The 12,280-nt window shown below is 31.6% G+C and overlaps 1 protein-coding gene across 1 annotated transcript in view; it reads left to right on the top strand.

The window, feature by feature from the left end:
* Positions 1 to 12,280, top strand: part of LOC139524584 (protein pigeon-like) — a 91,086-nt gene that overhangs the window by 41,889 nt on the left and 36,917 nt on the right. The window contains exons 2-7 of the mRNA XM_071319466.1: positions 4,143 to 4,219; positions 4,585 to 4,638; positions 5,677 to 5,746; positions 6,644 to 6,697; positions 8,236 to 8,391; positions 11,583 to 11,632. Coding sequence (XP_071175567.1) covers positions 4,143 to 4,219; positions 4,585 to 4,638; positions 5,677 to 5,746; positions 6,644 to 6,697; positions 8,236 to 8,391; positions 11,583 to 11,632 — 461 coding nt within the window. The remainder of the gene's footprint in view (positions 1 to 4,142; positions 4,220 to 4,584; positions 4,639 to 5,676; positions 5,747 to 6,643; positions 6,698 to 8,235; positions 8,392 to 11,582; positions 11,633 to 12,280) is intronic.

The raw sequence follows: 12,280 nt of genomic DNA on the forward strand, positions 1-12,280 counted from the left end.
TTGGAGATCAATGCATTTGAATGGGAACATATAGTTGGAACCCCCTCCTTGTGTTCTGGATTGGGGACTCCCCCCCTTTTTTTTAAATGAATGAATCCGCAACTGCTCCTCATGCAGTCGAACAAGAATTGCTATGTTTGGTTTTTTATAAATTTTGTTTCTTATTGTTCTGCCACTATATGTAATGCTAAAATTGAAATGAAAGAAAAAAATGTTTTCGACCTGTCTCCAAAAAATATTGTCTTTAGCCGAAGGAAAAGAATCCATAGCCCCCCCCCCCCCCCCCTTTTTCTTTAATAGTTAGTTTAAATGATTGTATATACATTTATTTACATAAATCTCTATGAAGCCAGTTTTTGACAACTATTATTATAAAAGTTTAAATCGCCATTCAAAAAGTGTTTTCTTTTTAATTATTTTAAGTCATTTACGTTTCACTAAATAAATATCTGTTCACGTTGCAATGCTCACAAATAAACCAAATATTTGGATTTTTTTCGTGAATTATTTGTCGTAACTTATTGTAAACAAATGTATGTGTTCCTGTTTTCTCCTATTTTTCGCACATATACTGTTCAGTCGAAATAGAAAGTACAATGGTGTATTTTTAGTTTATTCTATTTTTAGATCATGTTATTACTACGCATATGGGCACTATTGCCACGATTACCTGAGGGCACCGATTACCTCAGGGCATACAGCAGCGGACCTAACTGCCATCTGCATATCAACAGTAAATTATGATTCAAATTTTTTTCTAGGAGTTATTCCCCTTTGAACTTATTTGCCTTGAAATATACTTCTGCAACAGTTTGTCATCAAAACTCCTTTGAAACATCAAAACAGAATTTCATGAAACATTGTAGACAATAAGGACATACTGTGTGGATGTGCTTATCGACAGGAAATTATGATTCAATTTCTTTTCTTAGAGTTATTTTATTTGTCTAGTGACAATGTGGAGGCATGGGTTATGTGAGGGCGCTTACTAAGGTTCTTTAATTTTCACTCATTTATGAAAGAAATGTGATAATAAAAGAGTAATTGAAGTGTTCAAGCTGAATGAACTATCCACTGGCTCCTTCAACAGGTACCAAAACAGGTTAACTTTTTAAAATTTCATGCAATTTTGTTATTAATCAAAATTATAAATCAAAAAGTGTTATGCAATATTATTTAAAATTATCAGTCAAAAAGTGTTTTGCAATATTATTTAACATTATCAGTCAAAAAGTGTTTTGCAATATTATTTAACATTATCAGTCTAAAAGTGTTTTGTAATGGTTACCAGTTATTCAGTTTTAGTTTGGTAACATAACTACCAAAATATATATTTCATATTTTTAAAGTTACATCTATGCTTTGGAACTTTTTTGTTTTAAATATATACATGTACTTCTTCCTCAAGTATGCTCTTTCAGACTGGGTTTGAATTAGTGGTGTTGCACCTATTTGAATGCATTTTTTGTCTAATATATTAAGAATAGACAACAGTTGTTGTGAATTCTTTATTTTAAACTGTTACTGTTTTGGAAGGCTTTAACTAATATAAATATGACACCATGAGCAACCCTTTGTACAATGTTTGTGATATATTTAGGTTATGTTTATAGGTTATCAATTAAAGCATGTTGATTTGACCATATCAGCAAATAAAAGTACCTAAATAAATTTGGTGTATGAGACAAGTTTGATCAGATATAATCAAAGTCCAGATTTATCATGTCTACATGTTGAGTTTGTTGACATTTAAGTAAATTTTATGAGGAAGTTCACAATTTGTTTTTCTTGATTTTTTCATCTCTGTCTTTATTACATTAGTTCAATGCATTCATGCTAGATTAATTTTAATTAAAATATCACTTTAATTTTTTATACACTCCCTATGATGTAGAATATGCATTCCTGAATACACATATAAATAAGAAACAGAAAAATGAAAATATGGCAATATAAAATGGTTTATAAAATTACAAAAATAGGAATATTTACAGTACATCAGTTGTTATTCTTTAGATTTAATTTGTAGTTTATGAATTTTGGCATTATCTGTTGTTGATGCACATCCAATAAGCAATGTTTCATTCTGGATTATAGCCATACTAACTGGTCGGTAAATATCAAGTGGTGTTAGCCCGATGCAGTTTATGACATTCCCTTTGGAATTCAGTATATGCAGATTTTCATTTGAAAAATCACATGTGATTATACTGTCATGTGATGTAGTAACTAGATCCCAAGGATCAAAGCATTGTTTTTGTTTCGGAATTTCAAGGCCAGTATAATCCCACTTAATGTTTCCTTCATTGTCTATTGATCTCAGTCTTCCATTTCCCTTTGGTGGCCTATCAAGGACAATTATATCTACGTTTGTATTTGATGTTATTCTATGAGGAACAGTGAAAAGGGCCTCTTTATTTGAATTGAAATCGTAAACGTGATCTTTTTTGCCATCTTCTGTAAGAACCACAACTTGACCTGAAATGTTTTCTCCTTCTGATTGGTCTTTGACTTCAGTTGTACCCACAGCTACTTTGTTGTTTTTAAGGACATGCACTGCTGTTGGAAATACTTTTGCGTAAAGCCAAGATTTGTCCATATTATAAAAATTCTCCATTTTCTTTTGACCCTTTTTCAGAATCTTGATGATGGGATCATTGACAAGTACAAGCAGCAGTTCTCCTGATTTTAAAGCTACCATATCCCTTACTTGAATATCTTTGACCTCCTCCTCGCCACTGATTTCATTTGCTAGATTTATCTCTTGTAAAATTGCTTGTTTTGTGTTTTTTATCCAAATTGTGTTTTCTCCAGTTGTAATTTTTCCTATGAGATTTAGATTTGTTGAATAACTTGATTTTTCAGAGGCAAATTCAACATGGTCTGCATTTGTAAGGAGGCCTGGCTCAAGTTTCCCAAATATGTTTTGTAATTCACAAGCATTGTAACTTTCTTCTTTAAATGTTAAAGTTGAGAATGGTAATGGATGTCTTTTAATTACAAATTCTTGAACATAATTCTGGATTCCATCAGAAATATGACATACATTTTTGATATTGTTGTGTTTACTATATTCCTCTGTTAGAGTAGCACTGCTTTTCAATTCTTTAATTTTTTCTTGTAATAAAGAGATATTTTGCTCAATATTTTCTTTAGCCATCAAGTAATCCTTTTCCTTTTCTCCAAGAAGTAAACTTGTTCGTTTTGAAATTTCATCCTTCAATTTCCTATCTTTTTCAGTTATTTTCTCCCTTTCACTTTCATAACTGACTGTATGCAAGGAAAGCATTTCTTCAAACTTCGACTTTTCTGACAAAACAAATGGTAAAATCTTGCTATATATTTGATCTCTTTGATTGGTTAAATCTTTAAGCTTTTCATTGTGAATGACAGCTATGTCACACATAGAATGTTGCTGATGAGAATCAGTTAAACATTTTGAACAAATTAATCCATGGCAATCACGACAAAATAGTATCAAATCATAAGTTGGATGACTTACACATGAAATAGTCTGAAGCTTATGTGATGGCAGATTAATGTGTTCTTGTGCTCCCAAGTACTGGTCATCTTTTTCGTTGTGTTCAGCCATTATGTAACTAAATAAAAAATAACCTTACATAAAGCAAGATTAAGCAATCCTTTGATTTTTTTTTATCTTGCCGACTTAACCATAGTTATAAATAACTAATTTTTCATTGGTTTTTATCTATGTTTACTTCCTTTTTGTTAGTGTTTATTTAATTTTTATTATTCCTTCAGTACAAATGTGTACCAGCAGTTTTTATCTGTCTAAATAAAGGATAATAAACAGTCATTAGGGTTGAAATTTTTATAGATTTAGATTTGTTTTACAAATATTTTTAGACTTTAATATTTCTTGCCCCCTTCTTCCACTCAAAGTTATCTTTCTGACTATGTACCTTTGTATCTACTGTTTTGCGACCATGACTACATTTATAACAGAGTGTTTTCTGTATGATAGAAATAAGAAGATGTGGTATGAGTGCCAATGAGACAACTCTTCCATCCAAGTCACATTGCATAAAAATTAACATTTATAGGTCAAAGTATGGCCTTCATAATGTGTTTTTTAAGACCAGAAGAACATTTATTTAATATTTTATTTTTTATCTTTTCAGAGAATTTAAAGATACTGAATCAAGAGAAGGATGGATGTATACTGTTTACCTGGGATGATGTGTCTGATAAAACTGATGCAAGTCAAATGTTTTTTTTCCAGTTTTAAAAAATAACTTTCTATTTGATGCATAGAAAACATGAAATTAGCTATATTATTTTCTGTAATAAGTACTCTGTAATTACAAATGATTGTTTTACACATAATATATCTTATCTATAATACTATTTTTTGAAAACTGCAATGAATTTAAAAGAGACAACAATGCCCAAACCAAATAATGTAACACTAAAGTACATGAGGTTCATGTGAGATAACAGTAAGGAGTTTGGGATTGAATTTATATATCAAAACAAACAAAAATAAACCCAAACCCAAAGATATTTCCTTAGCCAGGTCAATTCATATCTAACAAATGACTATTTTCATTCTGTTAATTATAGGGAGACATTGTTACCCACATTGGAATGTATGATCCTGCTAAACAGTCATACCAGGTACTTATACTATTTAGTGATTCATTTTCTTCAGATATATTTGTAAAAAAAAACTATTTTTAAATTCTTGCAGCACATGTCATAATACTGATACATCCCAGTAGGTTCAATGTTGTCATTTAGGCTAATTGACCACTGGTCAACCAGTGTGACTCATTCATCAAAAACATTTCAAGATTTGTCTATATTTATGACAAGATTTGAATCTAAAGTAGTCTTGTGTTAAAAGCTCTGTCTGAAGACTCAGAACTAAATGAAAAACTCGTTTTTAAAAATGTTAAATGCATCAGGTCATCTTTAAATATCAATATAAAAAAGTAGATGTGGTATGATGAGATAACATCCACCAAATTTTAAATGAAGTTGATGTAAGCAATTATAGGCAACTGTATGGCCTTCAAAAATGAGGAAGACCCATACTTTGTAGTCAGCTTTGAAAGGCCCAAACATAGGCAAAATAAAACAATTTAATTGAAAAAAACTAATGGCCTTATTTGAAACAAAACATTTTATGAAAAACAAATATGACAGACATGAACCAATGACAACCACTGTACTGTAGGCTCATATAGAGAGTGGGAGGGTAAAATATGTTTTATGGAAAACTCTCACCTAGCATGGGACAGTGGTGTAACACTACAGTGTAAGAACAAACAACAAACATCAACAAAAAAGGCTGAACCCATCAGATCAAGGCAAAGCAGAAATATATCTAATAAAAACACAAACAGGAAGTGGCAGGGTATTAATAGATCTCTAAAAATAAAAAAGACACCAACTACAAATCTTAAAGTTCTAGAGAGAAGTAATCCATGCATTTATCGTTAGAAATTCATGTGAGTCAAAAAGAAATATATAACAAGAATGTAATTTCACAACAATTTAATTATTTTTTGGCCAAATTCAATTATTGATGTTGGCTGTTGTTTGCTCCTACTATCATATATTTCACATATTAACTGACTTGTGTTTTATAGTATCAAATAGGTCCAATTGCTTTTTAAAAAATATTTCTTATTTGTATATTTTTTCTTGTAGTTATTGTATACATACACTCAAAGAGTAAAAGTAGTTTCCTGTTCTGTGAATGAAGGCAGATCTTTAATTGGTAAGGTTTGTAAGCTTCTAGTCCGCATTTATTTTATATCCTAAATCAGATATAACTCCTACAGCTATTGACTTAAACAAAGCTTTTATTTTAGAAAAGAGTGTGTTTCAAAACTGCACTGTTTACTTTACCTTTTGAACAGTAGCTCTTCTATGTCATTATGATAATTTTGACAATTGGCAGATTGTCTGCAAATTGTCAAAAAATATCCTAGTACCTAAGAGCTACAGTTCCACAGCTATGTTTACTTGGATCGTGAATCCTTTTACTTCCATTCTTAAGTAAATATAAAAAAGAAGATGTGGTACGATTGCCAATGAGACAACTCTCCACAAGAGACCAAAATGACACAGAAATTAACAACTATAGGTCAACGTATGGCCTTTAATAATGAGCAAAGCCTACACGACAAAGTCAGCTATAAAAGGCCCCAAAATGACAATGTAAAACAATTCAAATGCTGGTTTGTTTATTTCAAATGTATTGTGGGAATGGCAAAATTTTGTGTTGTCATCAATTAGACAATCACCTAAAATGGAAAAAAAACGAATATTTTGATATCATCAATTAAAAATATTTATTACCCGCATCAGAAGTAAATTTCTTACTGCATTACAAGCTCCAGAAAATGCATAGTAACTATTAGAAACACAAGACAGTCATTTCTTTTCTTTCACTTTTAACAATATGAGAAACAACCTGATAAGACGCTGTCAATGATAAGCTGAGACAATCCTGACATGACATAGGCAGAATGAAAACTGTTTATTTAAATAATAAAATGATTTTTCTCATTGTCACCTTTACCAGCAGTCCTTATAACAGCAATGCAAATAATGTAAATCTGATTCCATTTAGTCATATATATGCATTAATAATTTGATTTACCATTTTCAGCATTTTCTGTGGTAACCAAGGACACAAGTGCCTCAGGACAGAAACATGGAAAAGGTAACTTTAATTCAACTGGCAACAAATTACTGCTTACCAAATTATATTCACAGATTAGCCTCTTCTAGCCCACTTTGCTGCAATTTTATTTGTGATTAACTGTAAAAGCAGACATGGTATGCTGGGGTTGAATTTTATTTACCAGTATTTGAATGATAGATATTCTCCACAAAATTAAAACCATACCTGTCATCCTCTGATAAGGAAATTGCATTTCAGGACCTGCATTGAGGAAGAACTATGATAAGAAGTAAGCTGTAGTTCATGTGCTCTTATGCACTTTTGTAAGACCATTCATATATGTAAAAGAATATGTGCATTATCTTATCATTTCTACAGTTTTGACAATTACAGAATACTTGTGTTTGATTTTTTCCCTTCAAATTGCTCATATCAGGGGAGATAACTCTGATAATCTAAATTTACCTATTTTGTATTGTAGCAAGAAAACAAGCTCCTGTGACCCAAATATTTGATCACAATATTGCAATTTGAGGTCAATGAAGTTTTATCCATTGCAAAATTTCTGTCAAAGTCATTGCCAAATCCTTGATTTATTTGAAAATTGGTTGATTACAAGCTTTCATGACTTGAATTGTGAATTCCATTGACTTTTTGTCTTGCTTCATGATGTCAAAAAGCGAGACATAGGTATGCTGTTTACTGCATCGGCAATGGTGGCATCAACAATGTATTAGTTTGTGTGATTAAGTCTAGTTTATGGTGAACTACTAGTGGTAAGTCAAAAATATTTGGTATACAGTTGTATTAGCATTAGTACATCTCATTACCATGCAGATTATTTGACCCTGCCCCCTCAGTTATGGTCTATTGTCTTGTAACTTTTGCTTACATTTCATGTATTAGTTTGTGATAAGGTCAGTTTATGGTAAACCACTAGTGGTAAGTCAATACCGACCGTGCAAGGGCTGTATAGCCAGTCAAGGTCGTTAAAAACTTCCATTTGTTGTTGTAAGTCAATAGTATTTGGTATGCAGTCATGTATTAGCATTAATACATCTCATTACCATGGAGATTATTTGGCCCTGCCCCCTCAGTTATGGTCTATTGACTTTGAAACTTTTGCTTATATTTTCATGTATTAGTTTGTGATTAGGTCAGTTTATGGGGAACCACCAGTGGTAAGTCAAAGATATTTGGTATACAGTTGTATCAGCATTAGAATATCTCATTTCTATGGAGATTATTTGACCCAGCCCTCTCAGTTATGGTTTATTGACTTTGAAATTTTGTTTAGTTTACATGTTTTAGTTTGTGTTTAGGTTTGATTAAAGCGAATTACTTATGATAAGTCAATGGTATTTGGTATGCAGTTGTATTTGCATTGGCACATCTCATTTCCCTGGAGATTTTTTATCCATGTACCTTCAGTCATGGTTCATGGACTTTGAATATTTGCAAAACATACATGTTTAAGTGTTGCTATTTTAATTTCAACATTTGTATTATCGAAATCACAAAAAAGCAAGACATATCTCTGTGATAACAGTTTATTATGTTTATTATATTTATTTCAGAAACATACAGTGCATATTTAGCAGAAATTCGTGCAGCAAATAGCAGAGTGTTTTCTCTTAACTTAGAACGTCCACACTTCCTGAAAATTCAGTTTCTGTATTTAGGTCAGCCATCAGCCAAGGAATGTCACATGATTGTCATGTTACACAAGGAATGTAAGTTATCAAAAATGTGAATGTGTAAAAAAAAAACAGATGTGGTTGGACTTTCTCTTTTTATATGCCCGTCAAAATTTTGATGGAACGTATTATGGTATACAAATGTCCGGCGTCCATCTGTCTGTCTTTCTGTCCGTCTGTCTATCCAGCATCCACATGTAGCACCGTAACTTGAGAACCACTTATCCAAAATTCATGAAACTTTATATAGTTGTTTCTTATGATGGTCAAATGATCTGTATACTTTTTGGGAAAATAGGGTTTTAACTTTTTGAGTTACGGAACTTTATAACTAAAACAGGGGTGTGTATTTTTCACATGACGCACTGTATCTCAAAATGATTTTTTATTATTGCTTTCAACCTCAAACACTTCTTAATTATATTAATCCAAAGATCTGTATACTTTTTGGTGATGATTCAAAATTTAATTTCTAAGTTATTGAGTTTTTTGTAAAAGAGAGGGGGGGGGGGGGGTGTTCACATGTTGCATCGTATCTTAAAAACCATTAATTACTATTGCTTAAAACTTTACACACTTCTTAGTTATATTAATCTAAAGATCTGTATATTTTTAGGTGATGATTCAAAATTTTATTTTAGAGTTATTGAGGTTTTTTTTTAAAGTTTTTTTTTTCACATGTCGCGCCGTGTCTCAGAAACTATGATTATTGCATTAAACTTCTCACACAAGACGAAGGGCTTATCATGCGCTCATGGCGCAGCTGTTTATTTATTTTTTTTAAAGTGTTTTATTTATTTTCAAACATAGTCCTTTTTTAATTTCTTTGATGAAAAAAACAGTCAGACATTGTTAGGCTGATAGACTTATAGGTTGATTTGAGATTCAAGTGGGCAAAATGATTTGCTGATATTATAATTGTTCGTTATAATGCTGCTGCAAGGATAACTTATTTTCTTTCTATTTTGATTTGCTTGATAATGGGTTGTTGCTAACAGGGAAACTTGAACAAAGGGTTCTCAACTTCTGACTGGTAAACAGTAAAGTTGAAGTTTAGGATTGCTATCATGATATGGTTCTTGAATATGACTTTTACAGTTATCAACACATATTTTCCACTAGTTGCAACCATAATCCCATCCAACATTCCCTAAAAAATGTCCTCATTATGACAAGGAGGACATGGTCGAAAAATCTAAGAAGTGCAACTACTTGATCACTAGCCTGTTACAACTAAGGTTGTTTATTTGAACCCCTTACATGGAAGGTGTCTTTATCTCCAATCTTAATTGAAAGGTTGTCAGTTCTCTCCGGGCAGTCAGGTGTTTTCCACTGATAAAAACAGAGTGCCACAAAATAGCATATTAACATGATAAAGCTGAAAATGGCATTTAACACTAATCAATCTTGAATCCATGACAAATCGCCCCACTGGCAAATCACCCCACACCTAATCGCCCCACTTTTTCACCAACTGGCCCCACTTTTAAAAAAACCGCCCCAACCTGGATTACCAAATCGCCCTACTATTTAAAAAATCGCCCCACTTGCGAAATGTGTTAAATTCCGTTAATATTACTCCTGCCAACTCGCCCCACTTAATGGAAAACGATAAAATCTAGATTAATATATTATTAACCAGGATGAATTTAGTAATTCCAACTCGCCCCACTTATGGAAAAAGATGTTATCACGTTGTATATAAGTAAAATTCCGTGAATATTACTCCTGCCAACTCGCCCCACTTAAAAGAAAACGATAATATCTAGATAAATATATTATTAACCAGGATGAATTTAGTAATGCCAACTCGCCCCACTTATGGAAAAAGATGTTATCCCGTTGTATATAAGTAAAATTCCGTGAATATTACTCCTGCCAACTCGCCCCACTTAAAAGAAAACGATAATATCTAGATAAATATATTATTAACCAGGATGAATTTAGTAATGCCAAATCGCCCCACTTATGGAAAAAGATGTTATCCCGTTGTATATAAGTTAAATTCCGTGAATATTACTCCTGCCAACTCGACCCACTTATGGAAAAAGATGCTATCCCATTGAAAACCGTATAGAAACATCTTATGTTATTCCTTTTTTTTTAATAGTAGTAAGAAGTGAGTATTAATATTTCGGTAACATGAATGTCAAATAGTCCCACTTATGAAAAGTACAAGTATGAATAGAGTTAAAGGCTACCAACTAGACCCACTTACGAATAAAATAATTAAACTGTAATGCATGTTGGCTTTCCAATTTACTAACAAAAACACGACACACGCTTATGGTAAATGAATGAATAGGCATTCTCTTTGATATTTAATTGAAAGTAATATTTGCCTTTCTCTGATAGCTCATTTGTGTTGAATTATTCTTAATAATTTTCGGTTTGTTTGTATTCTGTGTAGATTAGTTTCATTCTCAGATCTGCAGTGACATCACAACATGTAACTGACCAATCAATGATTAGAATTTGTGTTATATAAACAATGTTGAGAGGGGATGCGGATAAGAATCCTCTTGATTTTCCATAGACTTCAATGCAAATTAATTTAATTGATATATATTGACACCAGTTGAATCTAGTAATTTTACCCACTTAATATTTTTAAAGACACTATATAATATCTCCATTTTGATTTTTATCATACTATATCCTCTGGTTAAAAAATAATCAACAATATAAATAATCAGTTATCACCTTCAAATAGATGAAAAATCTAGAGGAATCCTATCTGCATCACCTCTTAAAAAAATTTAAATGCCAGGATGTCCGGATCTGAGATCTTAAGTAGGGTGAGTTTTTAATTTTAATTATATATTAATCTAAATATTACCGTTTTCCATTAAGTGGGGCGAGTTGGCAGGGGTAATATTAAACATTTTTTAACAAATTTCACATGTGGGGCGATTTTTTAAAAAGTTTTGGTAAATCAGTTTGGGGCGTTTTTTTTAAAAGTGGGGCGAGTTGGTGAAAAAGTGGGGCGATTAGGTGTGGGGCGATTTGCCAGTGGGCGACTTGTCCTGCTTCCTCAATCTTTTATGTCAATGAGGAAATAATGATAGAAAAAATAGAGAAAAAAGCAGAAAACTAATATTTAGGGTAAGTGCTTCATGTAAACCATATAAAGAATTTCAATATCAAAGATTAAAGTAAATTAAATTATTATGAACTACTGCCTTGTAAATTTATAAAATGAAGTTTAAATTCTGTTATATTTTTAGCTATTGGTTTATACAGAATCCCACTAGGTAGAGTTGGGGACAGAGGAGTTGTAAGTACTGTTACATATATTTGATACAGAATATTTACAATAGATGATTTGAGAAATTACAATTCATTAATCAACTTTTAAAATGACAAGTCTGTCAATTAAATTTAGACATTACTGCATCAACAATGATATGAGGAGATTTAAAAAGAAAAGATTTTTTTTTCTGACAGCCTGGATGGCATGTAATTAAAATAATTTAAAAAACTTAATAAAAAACTTGATATTTTTTAGTGTTGTTGTGTTGTTTGATTGTTGTAAAACAAATGCATTATACAAAGAGAGGTAAATGTAAAATGGACAGTACCATTACAGTTAACAGTATGACAACAATCCCACAACACAAAAAAAAAAGAGACATATATATTACAACACAGCTCTCAACAAGGGTAAACACAATATGTCAAGTTTCTAAAAGCGACTAAAGTTTTAAATAAATGAACACAAACTTTGCAAAATTCTCCAAATAGCAAAAAACTTTAAATAAGCCATAGGCTCTATAAGTCCTTAGAAGTGATAGAATCTGTACAGTTCAGCTAATGAAAAGTTTTGTGATATTTTATGCTAGTCTACCTAAGAATCAGGCAGTGGTGAAAACATGACCAACAAAAACCCACTCAGGTTGACATTAATTTATGTTCAAAATGTATA

This window comes from Mytilus edulis, chromosome 1, assembly GCF_963676685.1.
Source record: "Mytilus edulis chromosome 1, xbMytEdul2.2, whole genome shotgun sequence".
NCBI lineage: Eukaryota > Metazoa > Mollusca > Bivalvia > Mytilida > Mytilidae > Mytilus > Mytilus edulis.